General features: G+C 55.8%; 2 protein-coding genes across 7 annotated transcripts; both read left to right on the top strand.

Annotated features, from left to right (window-relative positions):
• Nucleotides 1-504: 504 nt before the first annotated feature.
• Nucleotides 505-7,625, top strand: ENTREP3 (endosomal transmembrane epsin interactor 3). Of its 5 annotated transcripts, none has more exons than XM_084866781.1 (12): nucleotides 506-1,341; nucleotides 1,539-1,595; nucleotides 1,793-1,903; nucleotides 2,010-2,129; nucleotides 2,288-2,395; nucleotides 2,926-3,098; nucleotides 3,226-3,325; nucleotides 3,880-3,949; nucleotides 4,141-4,680; nucleotides 6,359-6,427; nucleotides 6,549-6,802; nucleotides 6,893-7,625. In XM_084866781.1, exons 1-12 carry the CDS (start codon nucleotides 1,117-1,119, stop codon nucleotides 7,064-7,066), a joined length of 2,001 nt encoding a protein of 666 aa, XP_084722907.1. In that variant the 5' UTR covers nucleotides 506-1,116; the 3' UTR covers nucleotides 7,067-7,625. The 5 variants fall into 5 exon arrangements, with proteins under 5 accessions (XP_084722908.1, XP_084722909.1, XP_084722907.1 ...); XM_084866780.1 differs by having other exon boundaries at nucleotides 507-1,341; nucleotides 2,923-3,098; XM_084866784.1 differs by having other exon boundaries at nucleotides 1,128-1,341; nucleotides 1,511-1,595; nucleotides 2,923-3,098.
• A 2,208-nt stretch (nucleotides 7,626-9,833) lies between these two features.
• On the top strand, nucleotides 9,834-22,209 carry GBA1 (glucosylceramidase beta 1). 2 transcript variants are annotated; one of them, XM_084866815.1, is made up of 12 exons: nucleotides 9,834-9,998; nucleotides 16,786-17,068; nucleotides 17,414-17,501; nucleotides 18,013-18,204; nucleotides 18,293-18,439; nucleotides 18,723-18,856; nucleotides 19,071-19,243; nucleotides 19,647-19,884; nucleotides 20,414-20,638; nucleotides 20,997-21,160; nucleotides 21,528-21,644; nucleotides 21,734-22,209. In XM_084866815.1, the coding sequence occupies exons 2-12, from the start codon at nucleotides 17,042-17,044 to the stop codon at nucleotides 21,837-21,839; spliced, it is 1,611 nt and encodes a 536-aa protein (XP_084722941.1). In that variant the 5' UTR covers nucleotides 9,834-9,998; nucleotides 16,786-17,041; the 3' UTR covers nucleotides 21,840-22,209. The 2 variants fall into 2 exon arrangements, with proteins under 2 accessions (XP_084722941.1, XP_084722940.1); XM_084866814.1 differs by having other exon boundaries at nucleotides 16,486-17,068.
• The last annotated feature ends 16 nt before the right edge of the window (nucleotides 22,210-22,225 follow it).

The following is a 22,225-nucleotide window of genomic DNA, read 5'->3' as shown; positions in this document are numbered from 1 at the left end:
GGCAGCCAATCGATGTGTTTCTCTCACATCGTCCACTCTCTCTAAGAAATCAAAGGAAAAAATATACTGGGTGAGGATTTAAAAAGAAAAAAAGTGAGGAGGGAACTGGTGTGAAGGCAGAGTATGAATTCCAGAGGGTGAGCTGCCAGCTGTCAGGGTGGGGCAGCAGAGCTGGGTGGCAGGGTGGCTGGAGCAGGAAGGAGGAGGGAAGTCCACGGTTGGGCATGGAATCACAGATCCACCAGGGAGCCCTGCTCCCCACCCTTCCATTAATGGCCGGGAAAGAGCCGCTGCCTCTGCTGAGAACGCGGGGGGAGGGGGGGGGAGGCTGGGGGGGCTTAAGCGAGCGCCCAAAGGGTTGTGGGTTCGGGCCTGGGTACCGGCAGAGGCAGGAACTGGAGAGCATCACCTGCTCTGTGGCCAGCTCCTGCCCCACCCCGCAGGGTCTCCCATGCGGACTACAACTCCCGGCGTGCACCGCGCGGCCACGCTCCTCCTCCCGCACCAGCCCATCCCCACCCTCGGCCTCCAAACCCGCTGCAGCCCGAGACGGGGAGCGGAGCGTGGCGGGGAGGGGAGCAGGGCTGGCGACAGGAGACGGCGGTGCCCGGGCCTATCCCACCAACAGCCTTGGATCCCGCTGGACACTCCGGAGGCACGTTCGCCGCCCCGCTAGAGTCACCTCCGCCGACCCCTCCCCTCTCCCCCGGACTTCTTCCCCATCCTCTGGACTTCACCTTCCCCACCCTTCCCTGGGCTCCGACCTCCGTCCTCCCCCACGCCCTCTCCTCACTCCCGGACCTGCCCTTCTCGGCGCCCCTCTTCCCTAGGGAGATGCGATGAGCCTGTGTCCCAGCGCCCTCATCGCCATCCTGGGCACGGTGCCCATCCAGTGCCCGTGGTGGGGAGGGAGCACGCCGCGGCCCCTCGGTGCCTCCCCTGCCCTGACCCCCCCTCCAGCTGGAGTCCCTGAGCCATGCCCCAGGGGACCCAGCCAGGGGGTGGGCTCTAGAGCCGGTGGTGTGGAGAGGAGGAAGGACGGGGCCCTGGGCTCCTCTGAGATGCTCCCAAGCGCCAGGGGGGGCCGAGCGAGGCGCAGGCACCCGGGCGGCAGGCATGATGCCCTCGCCTAGTGACTCCAGCCGCTCGCTCACCAGCCGGCCTAGTACCCGGGGCCTCACCCACCTCGGCCTCCACCGACCCTGGCTGCAGGCCCTGCTCACGCTGGGGCTGGCCCAGGTGCTGCTGGGCATCCTGGTGGTCACCTTCAGCATGGTGGCCTCCTCTGTCACCACCACCGAGAGCATCAAGAGGTCCTGCCCGTCTTGGGCTGGGTTCTCGGTGAGTTGGGTGCACAGTTGTTGGGTGGGGGCGGCTCCTCGGGCCCCACCCCTCCACCCCAGCTGCCGGTTCAAATCCTGGCCTCTCCTCCCTCTCCGGGCCCTCTCCCTCCGGAAAGGGCTGGGTGCACCCTGTGGCGAGGGGCTCACGCAGGTGCCTCCCCTGCCAGGCTGAGCCTGTGCCCACTCTGTCCCCAGCTGGCGTTCTCCGGGGTAGTTGGCATTGTGTCCTGGAAGCGGCCATTCACTTTAGTGGTAGGTGCCAGGGTCCGGTGTCCACGGGGAGGCAGGTGCCCAGCACCCGAGGGGACGCCCATTCATGCCCTCGAGAAGGGAACCGGCTCTCCCCTTCCGGTCACCCAGGCACGGATGAGTGTGAGGGAGGGTGGCGCCCTCCTCGGTGGCCCCCACTCCTGAGCACCCCAGCCCTGATCCGCACCCTGTTCCCCCAGATCTCCTTCTTCTCCTTGCTCTCGGTGCTGTGTGTCATGCTCAGCATGGCTGGCTCTGTTCTCTCCTGTAAGAATGCTCAGCTGGCCCGAGACTTCCGCCACTGCTCCATGGTGAGATGTGAGGAGGGTGAGCCAGAGAGAGCCGGTTGGGGGAGAGTTGGGGGAGATGTGAGGGACACCTGACTCAGTCTGTCTCACCCTCCCCACTGCCCCTCAGGAAGGAAAGGTCTGTGTGTGCTGCCCCCCTGTGCCCCTCCTCCGGCCCTGCCCAGAGTCAGGGCAGGAACTCAAAGTTGCCCCTAACTCCACCTGTGATGAAGCCCGAGGGGCCCTCAAGGTGAGCATGCACCCCCCCAGCTCCCCCTTCCCTTCTCCCCCACCACACCGCCCCTCCTGGGGTCCTCAAGGGCCCAGGGGATGTGGGAGTTACCCATCCCCCTCACACATCCCTCTCTCTCTCTCTCTCTCTCTCTCTCTCTCTCTCTCCTTTCCCAGAACCTGCTCTTCAGCGTCTGCGGACTCACCATTTGTGCCACCATAATCTGCACCGTCTCCGCAATCATCTGCTGCATCCAAATATTCTCCCTTGACCTCATGCACACGGTGAGGGGAGCGGGGTCAAGGCCAAGCAGGTGTCATGGAGGGGGGCAGGGTGTATGCGCTGGGACTGGGGTGAGGGGCTGGTGATAGTGATTCTTCTAAGCACCAGGGGCTGGCGATCACCCATCAGGAATGTCCGTTATTGTAGGATGTTAAGGGGGCCCGTGGGGGAGGGGGGTGAGGAGAGGAATGACAGGGAGTGAGAAAGTATGTGATGCCAGCCTGGGGGGCGGAGTCAAGCAGGTCCTGGGTGGGGTTGGGGTGGAGATGGGGGTGAAGGGTTGATGTGCTGGTGAGGACAGAGCAGGTGGCAATTCTGGGTGTAGATGGGGTCATAAGGAGGAGGAATTATCTTAGATAGGCAGGGCCTGCCTGGAGGTCCGGAGTGGAGGCCGGGTTAGGGGAGGGGCTGTTTCTGGCTGGGGGCGGGGCCAAGCTGAGCCGCCCTGAGGGCGGGGCCAGAAGATGTAGAGGAGGCCAGGAGTTTGGGAGCCCAATAACCTGAAACCAGGGTTCTGTTTGCTCCCCAGCAGCTGGCCCCTGACCGCTCGGTCTCGGGTCCCCTGGGGCCTCTGGCCTGTACCTCCTCGCCCCCGGCCCCGCTCCTGCACACCATGCTGGACTTGGAGGAATTTGTACCACCTGTGCCCCCACCGCCCTACTACCCCCCGGAGTACACCTGCAGCTCCGAAACAGATGCCCAGAGGTGAGGCCTGGTGGGCCGGGCCGGGGAAGCGAAGGCAGGGGAGGGGCTCTGGCTGCAGCCTTGATTGGTGGGGAGGATCTGTGTGGAATAGTGCTCCCCGCTTTCTCCCCTCCCCCTCTTCCCACAGCATCACCTACAATGGCTCCATGGACAGCCCCGTGCCCTTGTACCCTACTGACTGCCCCCCTTCTTATGAGGCCGTGATGGGGCTCCGAGGAGACAGCCAGGTGAGAGCAGGGCTCGGTGCGGGCCCGGGAGCCAGGGCTGGAGCGGGAACGCTGAGTGAGCCGCAGTCATTGGACACAGATAGCAATAGTTCCCAGCTGAAACCGGTTTGGCTCAGTGGATAGAGCGTCGGCCTGCGGACTGAAAGGTCCCGGGTTCGATTCCGGTCACGGGCATGTACCTTGGTTGCGGGCACATCCCCGGTGAGGGGGGGTGCAGGAGGCAGCTGGTCAATGTTTCTCTCTCATCGATGTTTCTAGCTCTCTGTCCCTCTCCCTTCCTCTCTGTGGAAAATCAATGAAATATATTTTTTAAAATAATAATAATAATAGTTCCCAGGATCTTATGGCACGAACACACCCACTGCCATCTGTGACCGTCTCTAGAGCCCGGGGAGATGGGTGGGGTGGGAGCCATTATTTCCGTAAAACAGAGGCCCCCCTCAGTGACATGTGCACAGGGAGTGGAACCTAGACCGTCCACAGCTCTGTCCAGCACATGGGGGTGGCCCTGTCGGTGTGCAGAGCTAGGCCTGTGACCCTTGTGTCTTCCTCAGGCCACTCTGTTTGACCCTCAGCTTCACGATGGCTCCTGCATCTGCGAGCGAGTGGCCTCCATTGTGGATGGTGAGCAGACAGTGGGGAGGATGGACAAGGGCCGGCTGCCCGGGGTAGCAGAGCCAGGTGGGAGCGAAAAAGGGGGGACTTCCTGGGACCCTGGACCTCACAGTCTCCCTGGAGATAAAAGAGGCAGCGGGTCCCCCAGAGGGAAGCCGCCCGGGCCGGGCCGGTGCCAGCCACGCCCCTGCCGCCCACAGTGTCCATGGACAGCGGGTCGCTGGTGCTGTCGGCCATCGGCGACCTGCCGGGGGGCTCCAGCCCGTCCGAGGACTCGTGCCTGCTGGAGCTGCAGGGCTCGGTGCGCTCGGTGGACTACGTGCTCTTCCGCTCCATCCAGCGCAGCCGCGCCGGCTACTGCCTCAGCCTGGACTGCGGCCTGCGCGGCCCCTTCGAGGACAGCCCGCTGCCCCGGCCGCCGCGCGCCGCGCGCTCGCACTCCTGCTCCGCCCCCGAGGCGCCCCCCGCGCTGGGCGCCCCCGCGGCCACGCGCAGCTGCCACCGCCTGGAGGCCTGGCCGCCCTGGGTGGCGCCCTGCTTCCCCGAGCTCCGGCGCCGGGTGCCCCGCGCAGGCCGCCCGGCCGCGGCCCCGCCCGCCAGGGCCCCCGCCCGCCGCTTCAGCGACAGCTCAGGGTCCCTCACGCCGCCCGGGCACCGGCCCCCTGGCCACCCGGCGCCCCCGCCGCTGCTGCTGCCGCGGTCACACAGCGACCCCGGCATCGCCACCTCCAGCAACACCGGTGAGTACCGCCCCCTACACCCCCTAATCCCCACCCCCTAACCCCCTAATCCCCACCCCGTAACCCCCTAACCCCCTCCCCCTAACCCCCTATTCCCCACCCCCTACACCCCCTAATCCCCACCCCCTAACCCCCTAATCCCCTCCCCCTATTCCCCACCCCCTACACCCCCTAATCCCCTCCCCCTACACCCCCTAATCCCCTCCCCCTACACCCCCTATTCCCCACCCCCTACACCCCCTAATCCCCACCCCCTAACCCCCTAATCCCCTCCCCCTACACCCCCTATTCCCCTCCCCCTACACCCCCTATTCCCCACCCCCTACACCCCCTAATCTCCACCCCCTAACCCCCTAATCCCCACACCCTACACCCCCTAATCTCCACCCCCTAACCCCCTAATCCCCTCCCCCTAACCCCCTAATCCCCTCCCCCTAACCCCCTAATCCCCTGCCCCTAACCCCCTAATCCCCTCCCCCTAACCCCCTAATCCCCTCCCCCTAACCCCCTAATCCCCTCCCCCTACACCCCCTAATCCCCACCCCCTAACCCCCTAATCCCCTCCCCTACACCCCCTATTCCCCTCCCCCTACACCCCCTATTCCCCACCCCCTACACCCCCTAATCTCCACCCCCTAACCCCCTAATCCCCACCCCCTAACCCCCTAATCCCCTCCCCCTACACCCCCTATTCCCCAATCCCCTACACCCCCTAATCCCCACCCCCTAACCCCCTAATCCCCACCCCCTAACCCCCTAATCCCCTCCCCCTACACCCCCTATTCCCCACCCCCTACACCCCCTAATCCCCACCCCCTAACCCCCTAATCCCCTCCCCCTACACCCCCTAATCCCCCCCCCCTAACCCCCAAGGACCAGGAAAGGGCAGGCGCTGGGAGTGGAAGGACCAGCGATGGCCAGCAGGATGGGGAGCTGGTGAGGTCCCTGGAGAGGATGGCAGAGCAGAGCGAGGTCACCCTGCGGCAGACAGTTCCTGTGTGCTCGCCTCCTAGAAACACAGCATCCGTAGCGTTGTGGCTAAAAGAGGATTTGTTTTTTTGTTTTAGTGATTTTTTACAGAGAGGAAGGGAGTGTGATAGAGAGTTAGAAACATCGATGAGAGAGAATCATCCATCAGCTGCCTCTTGCACACCCCCCATTGGGGATGTGCCCGCAACCAAGGTGCATGCCCTTGACCGGAACCGAACCCGGGACCTTTCAGTCCGCAGACCAATGCTCTTATCCACTGAGCCAAACCGATTTCGGCTAAAAGAGGATTTGTTCTTGAAACCCAAACCCACAACACCCACAGCTCCGGCTAGTCGCCACGCTTGTGTCTTACTATAAACCAGGCAGAGCAATAGTCTCCCCGGCGTGGGTGCCTCAGAGTTCCTGAGAACGAGGCGATGCCAGTAACATGCTTAGCACACACAGGGCTCAGGATCACGCCATGCCCCAGGCGCGGGGAGGGTGTGGCTGTGAAGGACCCCGCCTGGCTCCCTGCCTGGTGAACTGTGCACCTGTGGGCGGAGGTGATGGCCCCCTGGTTGGGGGTGGGGTGTGGGAGCTGGGAAAGCTCCTCTGGGCTTGAGTTCTCACAGGAGGGAGGTGGGCTGGGCAGGTGTGTCCACTGAGCAAGGCCCTGTCTGCTTCTCTCCCCCTTTCCCCCGCCCCCCAGCTGACTTCAGGGACCTTTATACCAAAGTGTTTGAGGAAGAGGCTGCGTCTGTTTCCTCTGCAGATACAGGTCAGGCGTGTGGTTGGTGCCCGGGGGCTGGGGGTGTGCTGCCTGGCACTCTCTGCTCCTCCCATTTCACCCATTCTCTCTCTCTCTCTCTCTCTCTCTCTCTCTCTGACTCTCTCTCCAGGGCTCTGCTCTGAAGCCTGCCTCTTCCATCTAGCCCGCCGCCCTTCCCCCAAGTTGCTACGTGCTCATTCCGCCGAGAAGCGGCGCCCCGTTCCCACCTTCCAGAAGGTGCCCCTGCCCTCGGGCCCTACCCCTGCCCACTCCCTGGGCGACCTGAAGGGCAGCTGGCCGGGCCGGGCCTTGGTCGCGCGTTTCCTCCAGATGTCCAGGAAGACCCCGGACGCCGGGGGCCACGGAGCCCACGGGCAGAAGCAGGTAGGTGTTGGGGGAGCCTGGGAAGGTGCCCGGGAAAGCCGGAGCTTCAGGGTGGGCCACACGGGTGTCCTCTCCCGTGTCCCCCTTCAGATGCCCCGGAGCCGGTGGGGACGGCCAGGCCGAGAGAGTCTCCATCTCAGAAGCTGCGGGGACCTGAGCTCCGGCTCCTCCCTGCGGCGCCTCCTCTCTGCCCGCAGGCTCGAGCGTGGCACCCGCCCCCACAGCCTCAGCCTCAGTGGGGGCACCCGGGAGACAGGGCTCTGAGGTGGGCTCCTTGCTGCACTGAGCAGATCCAGGTGAATGCGGGGGCCACGGGCCCCAGCTGGTTGGGACCAGCAGCCTCCAGCATTCCCTTGCACTGGCTGACACTGAAGGAAACGCTGTTTACCCCGATGTTACTCCTTTCTCTCCTACCTCTGGGGCTCCTGCTGCTTGCCTCTGCTCCTCTGTCCTGTACTGCATGGGTATCCAGGCTGTGGCGGGAAGATACTCTGCTTCCGGCACTGGAGGAAGAAAATGATCAAGTCCTGCCCCACCCCCAACCCTCAGCATGAGAGGAACTCTCTCTGATGTGGCAGGGGCACTGGCCAGGGCAGGGCATGGCCAGGGTGGTTAAGCACAAGGGGCTGTGTGCCTATACAGCTGGGTGGTGAAGCATGAAGAGTCATAACAACCTGGGTGGCCTCAGCTCTGCCACCTCTAGCTGCATGACCTTGGGCAAGTTATTTAACCTCAATTTCCTGACCTGTAAAACACTGCGAGGACAAAGGTTTGTAAAACTCTTAACACACTATGTAAGCCTTCAATAAATGTCAATTCCCTCCTCGTCTGGATTATTTTTAAAAATATATATTTTATTGTTTTTTTACAGAGAGGAAAGGAGAGGGATAGAGTCAGAAACATCGATAAGAGAGAAACATCGATCAGCTGCCTCCTGCACACCCCCCACTAGGGATGTGCCCACAACCAAGGCACATGCCCTTAACCAAATGGAACCTGGGACCCTTGAGTCCGAAAGCCGACACTCTATCCACTAAGCCAAACCGGTTTCAGCTGGATTATTTTTTATCATCAATGAAATCTGTACTAGTGTCTCTTACAGATAAAACTCTCTCGAGATTTACATTCCATTCAACTGCCACAGGGTATCTCTGCTCCTTTTCTCAGCAGAATGTCTTCTCTTCCTTCCCTGCACACCACTGCCTGTTCCTAGGCTGGGCTCTTGATCAACTTTTCAGCAACCAAAAAGTGGCCATTTCTCCGCCTGCATCTCAAACTCTTTACCCAGAAAACCAGCATCTTTCTTCTTGGCGTTTTCCCTTTCTTGCCTTTGAAGATACCATGTTCTCCTGTTTTTTCCTCCTACTGGACCCTCTGGGTATCCTTAGAAGCGTTTACACCTCTGCTGGACTGACTCACACAGGAAGGCCCGGGGCTCTCCCCTCAGCCCTTTTCTACTTTCACTGTCGGCAGAGGGCTCTTCCAAGTCCTGCAGCTTAAATACCATCTGTGTGTTCATGGATAACTCCCGCCCTGACCTCTCCATGGGCTCAAACCTCCAATTGACATCTCTGCGTGGATGTTGATGGGTGTCTCAGCCTCAGCCTGGCCACCACCGAACTCCCGACCCCCACCTCTGCACCTGCACTGCTCCATCTCGAAAAGTGGCACCGCCACCCAGGTGCATATTCCAGAAACCTGGGACTCAACCTAATTTCTTCTTTTCCCTCCTCCATCACACCCAATCCTATTCTTTTTTTTTTTTTTTAAATATATTTTATTGGTTTTTTACAGAGAGGAAGAGAGAGGGATAGAGAGTTAGAAACATTGATGAGAGAGAAACATTGATCTGCTGCCTCTTGCACATCCCCTACTGGTACATGCCCTTGACCGGAATCGAACCCGGGACCCTTGAGTCCGCAAGCTGACGCTCTATCCATTGAGCCAAACCGGTTTCGGCACACCCAATCCTATTCTGAACTCATCCGGGTCTCAGCTGCTATCTAGCTCAAGTCCCCAGTTTCTGCCAGCGTCCGAATTGATTTATTTCCTTTCTTCCTAACACTCCATCCTCCACTCAGCAACCTAAGAAATCATGTCACATCAAGATTCCACCCAAATCTAATGCCTTCCCATTGTATTTAGAATAATCTCCAAACTTCCTCCCAGGCTGTGGACAGGTAAAACCTGGTCTGCTTTGCACAGGGCCTTGTCACCTGCTTTTCCCCAAGCATTAAACGCTGGGTCCTATGGCTGTTGCCTTCACTTAAGCCTAATTCACCTTCTCACTGAGCAACCTCCAGGCATTTTGTCACACTGTCATGTTGTTTTGAGCCCTTACACTGTCTAAAATGGTCTTGTTTTTGTCTGTTGTCCCATAAAATGTAAGCTCGGGAGAGCAGGGACTTGCACATTGCACTAGGCCTAACACTTAGTAGGTCCTCAACAAACCCAAGTTACTTAAGTGGCAGAGTGGGGCCTCTAAAGCAGCTTTGGGGCCCTATGATTTTGGGGATGGCCGCGGTGCCCTGCTGGGAAGGAAGGGAGAAGGAAGGGGGACTGTTCCCCGATGGCGTCAGGCGGCAAGACTTCTTGAATAATTCACCATCATAACAACCCGCTTCGGGGAGGGCTGGGGTGCGGCCAGGACAACAAAGAAGGTAGATGGGATTCCCACCGGGGCAGTTCCGGGGCCCTGAAAGGCTGCTATCCTGGGGCTCCTAGAGGAGGAAGCTCAAGAACCTTGTTTGGCCGGGATTCATTGAGGGAGTTCAACCTCCTTTCCCCACCACAGCCCCTTACTTTATATTGCCCCCACCCCCACCCCGCTCGTGTAGGCCAAGGCGCATGCGCGCTTCGTGAATCCCGCTCCCTTTCCCAAATACGCGTGCGCCCCATCTGGGTTACCACTGGTCAGGAAGAGCCGTCAGTCCTTCAGAGGACCAATAGGCGTGCGGAGAGGGCCTCCGTCCCGCCTTCTGGCATTGAGAGGCACGCCTTCCGGAGCTAGGCCCCGCCTCCTCCGGCCCCGCCCCGCGGACCTCGGGCGTCTAGGGGCGGCGCTGGGCGGCGCGCAGCCTCGCTGGGATGCGGACGCCCCGGAGCCCCCTCCTCCGCCCCGCCCGCCCCGCGGTTCAGGCCGCCGTGGGGTTTCCTTCACCCCCGCGCTGGTGGCTGCTCCTCTACGTCGCCCACGGTAGGCGTCCTGGACGTGGCACCATTTGGTTCTTAACTCTCCCTCCAGGCGTTTGCACTTCACTTTTCAATCATTGTTACTGGTAGGGATGGTCGTACTTTATACTAATGAAGAAGAGAGGATAAATCTTCAAATTCTCCTCTACCCACCTTGTGTTAAAAAAAAAAAAAAAAAAGTTTTAAAAAAGATATCTTTGCCCTAACCGGTTTGGCTCAGTGGATAGAGCGTCGGCCTGCTGACTGAGGGGTCCCGGGTTCAATTCCGGTCAAGGGCGTGTACCTTGGTTTCCGGCACATCCCCAGTAGGGGGTGTGCAGGAGGCAGCTGATTGATGTTTCTCATTGATGTTTCTGACTCTCTATCCCTCTCCCTTCCTCTCTGCAAAAAAAAATCAATAAAATGTATTTAAAATATATATCTATATATCTTTATTGATTTCAGAGAGGAAGGGAGAGGGAAAGAGAGATAGAAACATCAATGTTGAGAGAGAATCACTGATTGGCTGCCTCCTGCACGTCCCCTACTGGGGATCAAGCCTGCAACCTAGGCATGTGCCCTTGACCGGAATCGAACCTGGGACCCTTCAGGCTGATGCTCTATCTACTGAGCCAAACCAGCTAGGGCCCACCTTGTTTTTTGAGGGGTGGAGTGAGTAGAAGGTCTGTGTAATTTATCTGTTATTCTGTTCTTCAGTCATTCCACAAACATTTACTGAGCACCGGGCTATGCTACACGTTAGGGTCTGGCCATGGACCTGGGAAGGGAGCGTGGACGGACTCATCTCTATCCTACTGGGCTTACCCACTAATCTATCCACCGGCCAAGAAGGTAGCAGCCACTGGACACTAACGGACATTAAGCCACTGGACAGTTAATTGGGATAAGAGCTACAAAGGAGATGAAGGGCTGTCAGTGTGTGTTCCAGGGGGGCTGTGTGTGGAGGGAGAGGAATTTTGGAGAAAACGACATCGCAGGTGCGCTATGAAGGATGACCAGGCGTTAACCAGGCTGCGTGGAGGGGAGGGGGTATACGCTGAAGAAGAGCCTTTTCGAGGACCCTGAGGTACAATGGAGGTAGACGAGGGAGAAGTCCACGGCAGGCTGTACGTGGCAGCTAGTCTCCCTGTCTTGGCATCTTCCCCCCACCATCGAATTCTACCCAGCAGCCAAAAGGATCTTAAAAATATACATCTGATCCTATCACTTCCCTGCACCAAACTCTCCAGTGAATTTCCATCTTAGAACAAAATTCAGTCTCCTTACTATGGCCACCAAGGCTTACAGAGTCTGGCTCCACAGTTTCCTTTCTAAACTCCTTTTTTTAAAAAAAAAAAAATATATATATATATATATATTTTATTGATTTTTCACAGAAAGGGAGATGGATAGAGGGTTAGAAACATCGGATGAGAGAGAAACATTGATCAGCTGCCTCCTGCACACTCCCCACTGGGGATACGCCCGCAACCAAGGTACATGCCCCTGACCGGAATCGAACCCAGGACCTTTTGGTCCGAAGGCTGATGTTCTATCCACTGAGCCAAACCGGTTTTGGCTAAACTCACTTCTTTTTTTCTTTTTTCTTTTTTCTTTTTTTAATATATTTTATTGATTTTCCATAGAGAGTAAGGAAGAGGGATAGAGAGCTAGAAACGTCGATGAGAGAGAAACATCGACCAGCTGCCTCCCGCACACCCCCCGCCAGGGATGTGCTCGCAACCAATGTACACGCCCCCAACCGGAATCAAACCCGGGACCCCTCAGTCTGCAGACCGATGCTCTATCCACTGAGCCAAACCGGTCTCGGCTAAACTCGCTTCTTATAATTATCCCCATCACTGGCTCTATCCAGCACTCCCTACCCTTTATTTTCCTTCATAGTTCTCATGACCATGTGAAATTATCTCTCTCTTTTTTTTTTTTTATCTACCAGCCACTAGGACAGGAACTTTAGCATCTTATTTATTGTATCCCCAGGATTTAGAACAGCGCCTGGCATATAGTAGATGCCCAATTATTATTTGTTGGATGTGTGAGTTGGGGAGCACTTAGCAAGGGTGACTAACCCAGCAGGGGGTATCAGGAAAATGGTACTGAAGGCAGGGATATGAAGGCTGAGGCCCTAATGATTAAAAAAGAATTATTCCTTTTCTTCAAGAGAAGAAAGTACTACGGCAGGGAGGGAAATAGAGGCAATAGGGCCCGCAGCCTATCGGGGAAATGGGGTTGGAGAGTGAGAAATGAGAGTGGAACACAGATCCTGTAAGCCTCTCGAAGGCAGTGTGGTGCCTTAAAGGATTTGGAGAGGGAGAGGGAGAGCGGTAACTCTCTAAGGGACAGAAGGGGTCTAGTTTCGCTGAAGAAGGAAGTCCTTTTCGGTGTCAGTAATAAGGAGGAGTGTCATGTCTTCAGATGGGAAACCAGAGCTGAAAGGACAGGTTCTGAAGGTGATTGATAAGGTTTATTCATTCTTTCCTCTGGTATTTCTTGAGCATCTCCTCTCTGCTGCGAATGGAATGAGAAAGTGCCTCCCTCTGACTTGACCGTGGGTGTAACAGTGGGACTGGGAGGGGCGACCTCCATGGGGCTTGGTCTGAGGCCTAAAGAGCAAGGAGCCTGTGACGTGATACTTGCCAGTCTCCAGGGCAGGCGTTTGCTATCTGAGCCGAGCCGGCAGCCCTGCAGAGGGCTAGCAGCAGTGGGACCAGAACTGTGCTGCTGCGTCAGCCAGACTATTTTTGTACTTCTGCTTTTGCTTACATTTCCCAGTTGTCCTCCCTTGGTGTTTAAAAGTGTGCAACAGGACCAGGAATACTTACGTGCCACCTAACACGCCCCTAGTGGCCAGTGCAGCGAGGCCTAGGTGTTGGAGGTGACTCCCTAAGGGAGTGGTTCTCAGTCGCCCCCTAGGGGACATTTTGGAAACTTGTGTCTTTAGGGGAGACCCTGGAGGCACTTTTTTTTTTTTTTAATTTCTTTATTGATTAAGGTATCACATATCTGTCCTCAACCCCCCATTCCAACCCCCCACCCTTGCCCCCTCATGCCCCCACCCCCCTATTGTCTTTGACCACTGGTTAGGCTCATATGTGTGCACACAAGTCCTTTGGTTGATCTCTCCCTTTTATCCCCACCCTCCCTTTGAGGTCCAACAGTCTGACCCATGGCTCCTTATCTCTGGGTCTGTTCTTGTTCCTCAGTCTATGTTGTTCACTCTGGAGGCACTTGGAGGATTACACGGATGGAGGGCAGGAAAGTAGGCATTCTACATTCACAAAAAAGAGTTCTCTCATTCTACTTGACTTTGGAAATTTCCACTCAACAACACATGCAAATATAAAAAAAAAAACAAGTCAACAGGACTGTGTTATATAATAACATAGAAAATTATAGAGAAGGAAGCTTAAATAAAATAATTTCCAACTATATAATATATTTATTTGAAAAGAATTTCTGTGCAATAGTGCAGTTCCTAAAGAAGCAATGAACTGACTGCAAATATATAATAAAATTTTGATAGCTTAATTGAGGTATAATTTATATACTATAAAATTCTCTCCTTTTCAGTGTACAGTTCAATGATTTTTAGTAAATTTACTGAGTTGTGCAACAGCTAATCTCTGTTCCCACTACAGCTCCAGGCAGCTACTAATCTATTTTCTGTCTCTATAGCTTCACCTATTCTAAAATTTCATATTAATAGAATCGTACAATATGTGATCTTCTGTGTCTGGCTTCTTTCATTTAACATAATATTTTTTGTATATTTTGTTGATTTTTTTACAGAGAGGAAGAGAGAGGGTTAGAGAGTTAGAAATATGGATGAGAGCCGAAACCGGTTTCGCTCAGTGGATAGAGCGTCGGCCTGCGGACTGAAAGAAAGGTCCCGGGTTCGATTCCTGTCAAGGGCATGTACCTTGATTATGGGCACATCCCCAGTAGGGGGTATGCAAGAGGCAGCTGAGTGATGATTCTCTCTCATCGATGTTTCTAACTCTCTATCCCTCTCTCTTCCTCTCTGTAAAAAATCAATAAAATATGTTTTAAAAAATCAATAAAATATATTAAAAGAAAAGAAAGAAAAGTCCACGTGTGAGGAACCTGGCCTCCCGCCACAGCGAGCCCAGTTCTCCACCTGTGTTACAGTGGCTCAGCGTGGAAGCAGAGCCTCGGTCCCCGTTCCTGGCGATGCCTTCGGCCCTGGCCCACATCCCTAGTGGGGTTGTGCAGGAGGTAGCTGATTGATGTTTCTCTCTCATTAATGTTTCTAACTCTCTATCCCTCTCCCTTCCTCTCTGTTAAAATATCAATAAACTATGTTAAAAATATCTACATATATAAAAGCCAAGTGACGGGGATGACCACTTGCTATGACATGCACTGCCGTGGCCAGCTGTCCCATTCGGGGCCCCAAATGGCCCCCTTCCAACCTCCTGAGGCCCCTCCTCCTGGCCAGCCCCACCCATGATCGGCCCCTGATCACCTCCCCATTATCCCCCCAACAGGGCCAGCCAACTCCTGTGTCCTCCCACCCACCAGCCCGACCCCTATCAGCCCCCATTGGGGTGGGCCAGCTGGAGCCCACCCATGCGTGAATTCGTGCACTGGGCCCCTAGTATAAACATAAAAGTCCAAGGGAAGCCCTGGCCAGTGTGGCTCAGGGCTTAGTGCATCAGCCTTTGCACCTAAAGCGTCCCAGGTTTGATTTCCAGTCAAGGGCAGGGACCTAGGTTGCAGGTTCAAATCCTGGCCCTGACTGGGGCAGGTTTGGGAGGCAACCAACCAACCCATGTGTCATGTCTTGTGTCTCTTGTTGCTCCCACATCTATTTCTCTCTCCCCCTCTCAATTAATAAAATTAAGAAAAAAAAATAAGGTGGTATAAAAAATAAATAAGGTGGTATCAACTCTGGAAGATTTTTAAACTGAAGGATAAAAAGAAGAAATAAAAGCCTCCTAAACACTGTGACTACACAGTGAAGCGGGGGAGCAGACCGGCGCCAACATAGTCTGTGTGACAAATGTTTGTGGAATGAATGAACTAGAAGGAAGAAAGGTGCAGGTATCACCTGTCTTCTTTTCAAGAATGAGCCCTACACAGCGTTTCCTGGAAAAACAGGAAGTCTGGATGGGGCAAATAATGACATCGTGATGATGGTTCATTTTGGTTCACCAACTTGGCATGTACCCAACCTGTGTCAGTAAAGGGATGAGTAAGACATCCCCTTACTGACCCCTCTAAGGACTTATCACAATTCTTGGTGCCCAGCAGCGTACTGTGCACATGCGTTATGGTACTGAAACCTCACGACACTTTTATGAGGTAGGAGCTGTCACTCCCCTTTTATAGATGAGAAACAGAGGCTCATGTCATTATTGAAGATCAAACAGCCAGTAAATGGTGGAGCCAGGTTTCACACCAGCTGGTCTCACTGAAACTGGGCTCAAGTGCTATAGGACCCAGGACAGGAAAAGACCCGTATTGCCTGGTGCATCTGGAAAGACTTCACTGAGATCATTTTAAAAGGACCCAGCAGCTCTGACAGGTGTTTTGGTGTGGTTTTTTGTTTTGTTTTGTTTTGTTTTGTTTTGACTATATCTTATTGATTTTTTACAGAGAGGAATAGAGAGTTAGAAACATCAATGATGATCGATGATGTTTTTAGAAACATCGATGAGAGAAACATTGATCAGCTGCCTCCTGCACACCCCCCTCTGGGGATGTGCCCGCAACCAAGGTACATGCCCTTGACCGGAATTTAACCTGGGACCTTTCAGTTCGCAGACCGATGCTCTATCCACTGAGCCAAACTGGTTTCGGAAGCTCTGACAGGTTTGGCTCAGTGGATAGAGAGTCAGTCTGTGGACTGAAGGGTCCCAGGTTTGATTCCGGTCAAGGGCATGTACGTTGGTTGCGGGCACATCCCCAGTAGGGAGTGTGCAGGAGGCGGCTGATCGATGCTTCTCTCTCATCGATGTTTCTTGACTTTCTGTCCCTCTCCCTAACTCTCTGTGAAAAATCAATAAAATATATATATTTTAAATTAAAAAAATAAAAAAGACACAGTAAACAAGCGGTTAGTGAGCATCTCCCATGCGCGAGGCACAGGCTTATTTCACTGATTCCAGTAATGGTCCTGAGCGATGGTGCGGTGGCCTCCACGTTAGTTGGGCAACAGGGTCAGAAGCTGGCGTCTGTCATGTCATCATTGTGTGTGTGTGACCTGACCTAAATCACTGAGGTCCAGCATCACAGATAACCCCCTTCTCATGCCCACGAAGGACGGAGCCTCTACGGCACTTTCCAGTTTCTGAGCTACGTGACACAGCCCCCCCTGCCCTGTGAGAAAGGAATAGCTGTTCATACAACCCGTGCCTGTGGATGCAGCCAGGCGTGTGTGGGACTCCCTCCCTCAGTCATGCCTCCTCTGCCCTCCCTCCTGCTCTCCTCCGGTTAGTGATCCCTCCCTGCCCTTTCTCCTCTGGAAGCCTTCCAGGATAGCTCCTCACCTCGTCACTGGTTTGTCTTCACGTGTAACTATCTGTCTGACGCCCTGCTCCCCAGCCTCTGAGGACAAAGGCTGCCTTCACCATCTCTCAGTATCACGGCCAGTGGACCTGTCCACTCTTGCATTAGTATCAACTTTATTAGCATCCCTTTAACATTTTTTCTCAAGAAAACAATGTGACTATGGTTCCCATCCTCCTGGATTCTGGAGCCTCTGCCCAGTCCTCGCAGGTTTTTGATTTAGATTCTTTCCTAAGCTGTCATTCACACATGCCTTCTAGAACATCACTGGGTGTGTAATCACCAGCAACCTGGAGGAAACCGGCCGCCCTTTACAAGTATGGTCGAAGTTGCCTCACTTCCGGTGTCATGTGACTCTCCCGTCGTCATCACATGACCCATCCACTCCATGATGCCAGAATTAATCCCCAAGGCTAATCCCGGGTGTGTAGTTAACCAAGTACCGGGAGCTCCACTTTTATTTAGTGGACTCCTGTCCCTCCGAGGCTGTGAGCCCTGCAGGCTTCTCACCCCGCGATGGAGCTTGCAAGTCCTTCCAGAGAGGTGAGTGGGCCAGGGCTCCCAAGTGATCTTGCCTGCTTCTGGAATCCTGACCATCAGGTTCAGGAATTCAATGAATGAGACTCTCCTCGAACTCAGGCCATCATGGCATTTCTATGGAGGGACAGGACGAGGGAGAGATGGGTGGAAAGAGGGGAGGAGGAGGGTCCTGGTCGGGGCTGGCAGAGACTCACTAACAGGACTTGGAGGGAAGGCTGGCACCAGCAGAGGGCCTATTCCATCCCTCTTGGAGTCTGAGGGTGCCCATGGGAGCTGAGCACCGCCCTGGAGAGTAGCTGAGGGGTGGAGAGGGGCTTGCCTTCCAGCCGCTCTTCATTCTGTTCTCAGGAATGTCCCACGGCCCCGGGCAGGGTGGGCATCATGGCTGCCGGACTCTCGGGATTGCTCCTACTCCAGGCAGTCTCTTGGGCATCAGGTGAGTAAATCGAGGGGGAGGGAGGTGGCCCAACACTCTCTTCTTCGGTGATTTCCTGACAAACTGGTGGTGGAGCATCAGTAGATGCTCAACTAATGCTTTTGAGTGGAGGTACAGCAAGGGGATTTTAATCCTCACCCAAGGATTATTTTTCCCATTGATTTTTATTTTTTATTTAATTTTAATTATTTAATTAATTTATTTTTTAGAGAGTGGAAGGGAGAGAGAGGGAGGGAGAAAGAGAAACATCTGTGTGAAACACATAGATGGGTTGATTGGTTGCCTTCCTTTCGCATCCCAACTTGGGTCAGGGATCGAACCCATAACCCAGGTATGTGCCCTTGACCAGGAGTCGAACCTGAGACCCTTTCATGCAGGGGCCAGTGCTCTAACTGTTGAGCCATGCCGGCCAAGGTGCGAGAGGGTTTTAGGAACCGGTGTTCAGTCTCTCCTGAACAGTGTGGCTTCTCCCAGCGTCATCCTTCAGCCCTTGCCTCTCTCTCCTTCCCAGGTGCCCGCCCCTGCATCCCCAAAAGCTTTGGCTACAGCTCGGTGGTCTGTGTTTGCAATGCCACGTACTGTGACTCTCTGGACCCTCTGACCCTGCCTGCCCCTGGCACCTTCACACGCTACGAGAGCACACGCAGCGGGCGCCGAATGGAGCCGAGTCTGGGGACCATCCGGGCCAATCAGACAGGCACAGGTAACCCCTTTCCCCCTAAGCCAGGCTGGGGTCCCCCTGGGGCTTCTCCCTGTGCACTGACACCCTGATTCCCTGCGTGTGTTCTCAGGGCTGTTACTGACCCTGCAGCCGGAGCAGAAGTTCCAGAAAATAAAGGGATTTGGAGGGGCCATGACGGATGCTTCTGCTCTCAACATCCTTGCCTTGTCACCCCCCGCCCAGAAATTGCTACTCAAATCATACTTCTCTGAAGAAGGTGAGGAGGAGGGGGGCAAGATGACAGTGCAACTGACCTTGACATTTCCTTTGACCCTGACTTCCATCCATTCCTGACATTTGCCCAAATAAACAATATTGTGCTACCCGTCTTCCACGGGGTGCTTGGGGATTCTCAGGCCCAGGCCTGTGTTTCACCCAGGTGCCTGGCTCCACTGGCCCTCACCCTGGAGCCCAGACCTGCTTTAGGACGGGCAAGTGATAGGCCAGGCCCTACCTGCTCCTATTGACTCAGACTTCCAGATCCTGGTCTTTCGCTGCAGGAATTGAATACAACATCATCCGGGTACCCATGGCCAGTTGTGACTTCTCCATCCGCATCTACACCTATGCCGACACCCCTGACGACTTCCAGTTGCACAACTTCAGCCTCCCAGAGGAAGATGTCAAGCTCAAGGTGGGCACCCTGGCTTCCCCAGGCCTTGGTAGCTTTGCTGCCCGGGATCTGAAAAGCTTCGGGCTCGAGAAGTACAGAGACAGAACCTGGCCCCTATTCTCTCTGCTCCGTCCTGGGGGTGGGAGGGCGGGGGCTAATGGCTAGGCCTGATGCACTGGTTGGGCCAGTCTGTTCTAACTCTGGTTTGTTGCTCTCCTCACTATCTTGTTTCTAGATACCCCTGATCCACCAAGCCCTAGAGATGTCCCCGCGCCCTGTCTCGCTCTTCGCCAGTCCTTGGACATCACCCACGTGGCTCAAGACCAATGGGAAAGTGAACGGGAGGGGGTCACTCAAGGGTCGGCCAGGGGACCACTACCACCAGACGTGGGCCAGATACTTTGTCAAGTAAGGGAGCAGCCCGGCCTAGGTCCCTACCTGGTTTTCACCTACAGAGGACTCTCTTCACCTCACCTTCCCATCTTCTGGGCCTTTCTGACCTGGGCCCTGTTTTCCCCACCTCATCAGCCTCCTGGTCCTCAGGTTCTTGGTCTCCTTTCTCTCTTTCTTTCGGAAATATTTTATTGATTTTTAAAAATATATATATTTTATTGATTTTTTTACAGAGAGATAGAGAGAGGGATAGAGAGTTAGAAACATCGATGAGAGAATCATTGACCAGCTGCCTCGACTGGAATCGAACCCGGGACCCTTCAGTCCGCAGGCCGACGCTCTATCCACTGAGCCAAACCCGTTTCAGCATCTTGGTCTCCTTTCTTGGTCATAGTCACACATACCCTCCCTCTGCCAGGTTCCTGGATGCCTACGCGGAGCACAAGTTACAGTTCTGGGCAGTGACAGCTGAGAACGAGCCCTCGGCAGGGCTCTTTAGCGGGTACCCCTTCCAGTGCCTGGGCTTCACCCCTGAACACCAGCGAGATTTCATCGCCCGGGACCTGGGCCCCGCCCTGGCCAACAGTGCTCACCAAGACGTCCATCTGCTCATGCTGGACGACCAGCGCTTGCTGTTGCCCCACTGGGCCGAGGTGGTAAGGCCCAGGACCTCCACGGGTACCACAGTGACCCCCAAATCCAGGATCCAGCGACTAGCTCTCAAACAGAGTACCTTCCCTGCCCCAACTCTTTTCTTAAAGATACTTTTACTGATTCCAGAGAGGAAGAGACAGAGATAGAAACATCAGTGGTGAGATAGAATCATTGATTGGCTGCCTCCTGCAGGCCCCACACTGGGGATGGAGCCCGAAACCCAGGCATGTGCCCTGACCGGGAATAGAACCGTGACCTCCTGCTTCATAGTTTGACCCTCAACCACTGAGCCATGCTGGCCAGGCCTGCCCCTACACTTGAGCCAGGTGCCCAGGTGGTATACCCCTGGAGTGCTGGGGTGGTAGCCCCCGCTTTGGATCCCCAGGACCCCATGGATGTTACTGCAACCCCCTCTAGTTGTGTTCATCCCGTGGTCCATTTCTCTGGTCCCCTCGTGTCTCCCAGAACCCTCCGAACACGCAGGGCCGGGTTCAGTGGCCTCCTTTCCCCAGATCCCCCTTCCCTGTGCAGGTGCTGGCAGACCCAGAGGCAGCTAAGTATGTTCACGGCATCGCCGTTCATTGGTACCTGGACTTTCTGGCTCCAGCAAAGGCCACCCTGGGGGAGACGCACCGCTTGTTCCCGGACACCATGCTCTTTGCCTCGGAGGCCTGCGTGGGGTCCAAGTTCTGGGAGCAGAGTGTGCGGCTGGGCTCCTGGGACCGAGGCGTGCAGTACAGCCACAGCATCATCACGGTGAGCACCTGTCTCCCTCTTCACCAAGCAGCCCCCGGCCCCTTCCTGCTCTCACCAGACTGATGGTCGGCCTCCGCTCCAACTTCCCCAGCTGGCTTTCTCCTGGGGGCACAGTTAGGGACCTCATGATCCCTTCAGATCTGTCCATCCCCTCACCCTCCTTCCAGATGCTTGGGCAGTTAGAGCTTCTTGCTTTCCCAGCTTCTCTTGTGACGTCTTCCTCCTCAGGCTCCCTCTTAGATGTCAGGCCACAGAGCCCCCCTTCACAGGGCTGAGGCTCCGGTGCCCACCCACCGCATTCACTACATTACCTGGGACCCCGTGTCCAGCCTTTGTCTCCGCCCTGTTCCTGCCCTAGAACCTCCTCTACCACGTGGTCGGCTGGACTGACTGGAACCTCGCCCTGAACCCTGAAGGGGGACCCAACTGGGTGCGCAACTTTGTGGACAGCCCCATCATCGTGGACATCGCCAAGGACACGTTCTACAAACAGCCCATGTACTACCACCTCGGCCACTTCAGGTGAGGGGGGGCAGGCCCCCCACTCCACAGCAGGCCCAGTATTTCCTGTCCTGGCTTACATCACCCACACGAGCAGCAGGAAGGTGTTTAGGGTGGGACCCTTGGGAGAGGCACACCTCTCCCTCTTGCACCATCTGGGCAGGAAGTGACTTGACAGCATCAGACACAGCTGGAGCTGGGAGGCAGGAAGGAGGGCATGCCAGCAGCATGGCTCAAGACCGGAGAATTGGGGCAGAGCCTTAGCAAGGGATGTGTGTGTGTGTGTGTGTGTGGGGGGGTTGAATTCTTGGGTTACGCGTTGCTGGGCACTACCTCAGGGTCAGAGGGGCTGGGCGGGGGCCCCTGACGCTGCCTGTTCCCTCTTCAGCAAGTTCATTCCTGAGGGCTCCCAGAGAGTGGGGCTGGTTGCTAGTGAGGAGACCGACTTGGAAACGGTGGCAGTGACGCGCCCCGACGGCTCTGCAGTTGTGGTGGTGCTGAACCGGTGAGAGCAGCAGCTGGCCCGGGCACTGGGCTGAGGGCCGGCGGTGGGTTTGGCAGGATCATACCTCAGCTCTCCTCCTCCTTCCCCAGCTCCTCCAAGGATGTGCCTCTCACCATCAAGGATCCTGCTCTGGGCTTCCTGGAGACCGTCTCACCAGCCTACTCCATTCACACCTATCTGTGGCGTCGCCAATGACAGAGCAGACACCCAGGCAGAGGCTTGGGCTCCACATGGGCATTAAAGGGACCGAGTCAGTCACATGCTGTCTGTGGCTAACAGGGAACAGCAGGGCCTGGGTGAGTGAGTGTAAGTGACGTAAGCCCAGGAGCAGTGGTTTGGGTAACTCACTCTCCCTCTAGCTGGTGCCAGGGGCTGGAGGCCCCTCAGGAAAAGGACTGGGAAGCCCCAGTGCCCACCCTTCCCCCCAAGCTTGTGTGTGTTCTCTGTGCTGGTTGCTGGTGGAAACTGGGCCCAGGCCCAGGGTGAGCTCACTGTCTGTACAAACACAGATGGGGGGGGGGGGGGGGGCTGGGGGGAGGAGGGCAAGAAAAGGAAGAGACTAGGAAGGCTGGACCCAGAGC

This window comes from Pipistrellus hanaki, assembly GCF_964339955.1.
Source record: "Pipistrellus hanaki genome assembly, chromosome: 18".
Taxonomy (NCBI): domain Eukaryota; kingdom Metazoa; phylum Chordata; class Mammalia; order Chiroptera; family Vespertilionidae; genus Pipistrellus; species Pipistrellus hanaki.
This window is presented reverse-complemented; position numbering and strand designations above follow the sequence as displayed.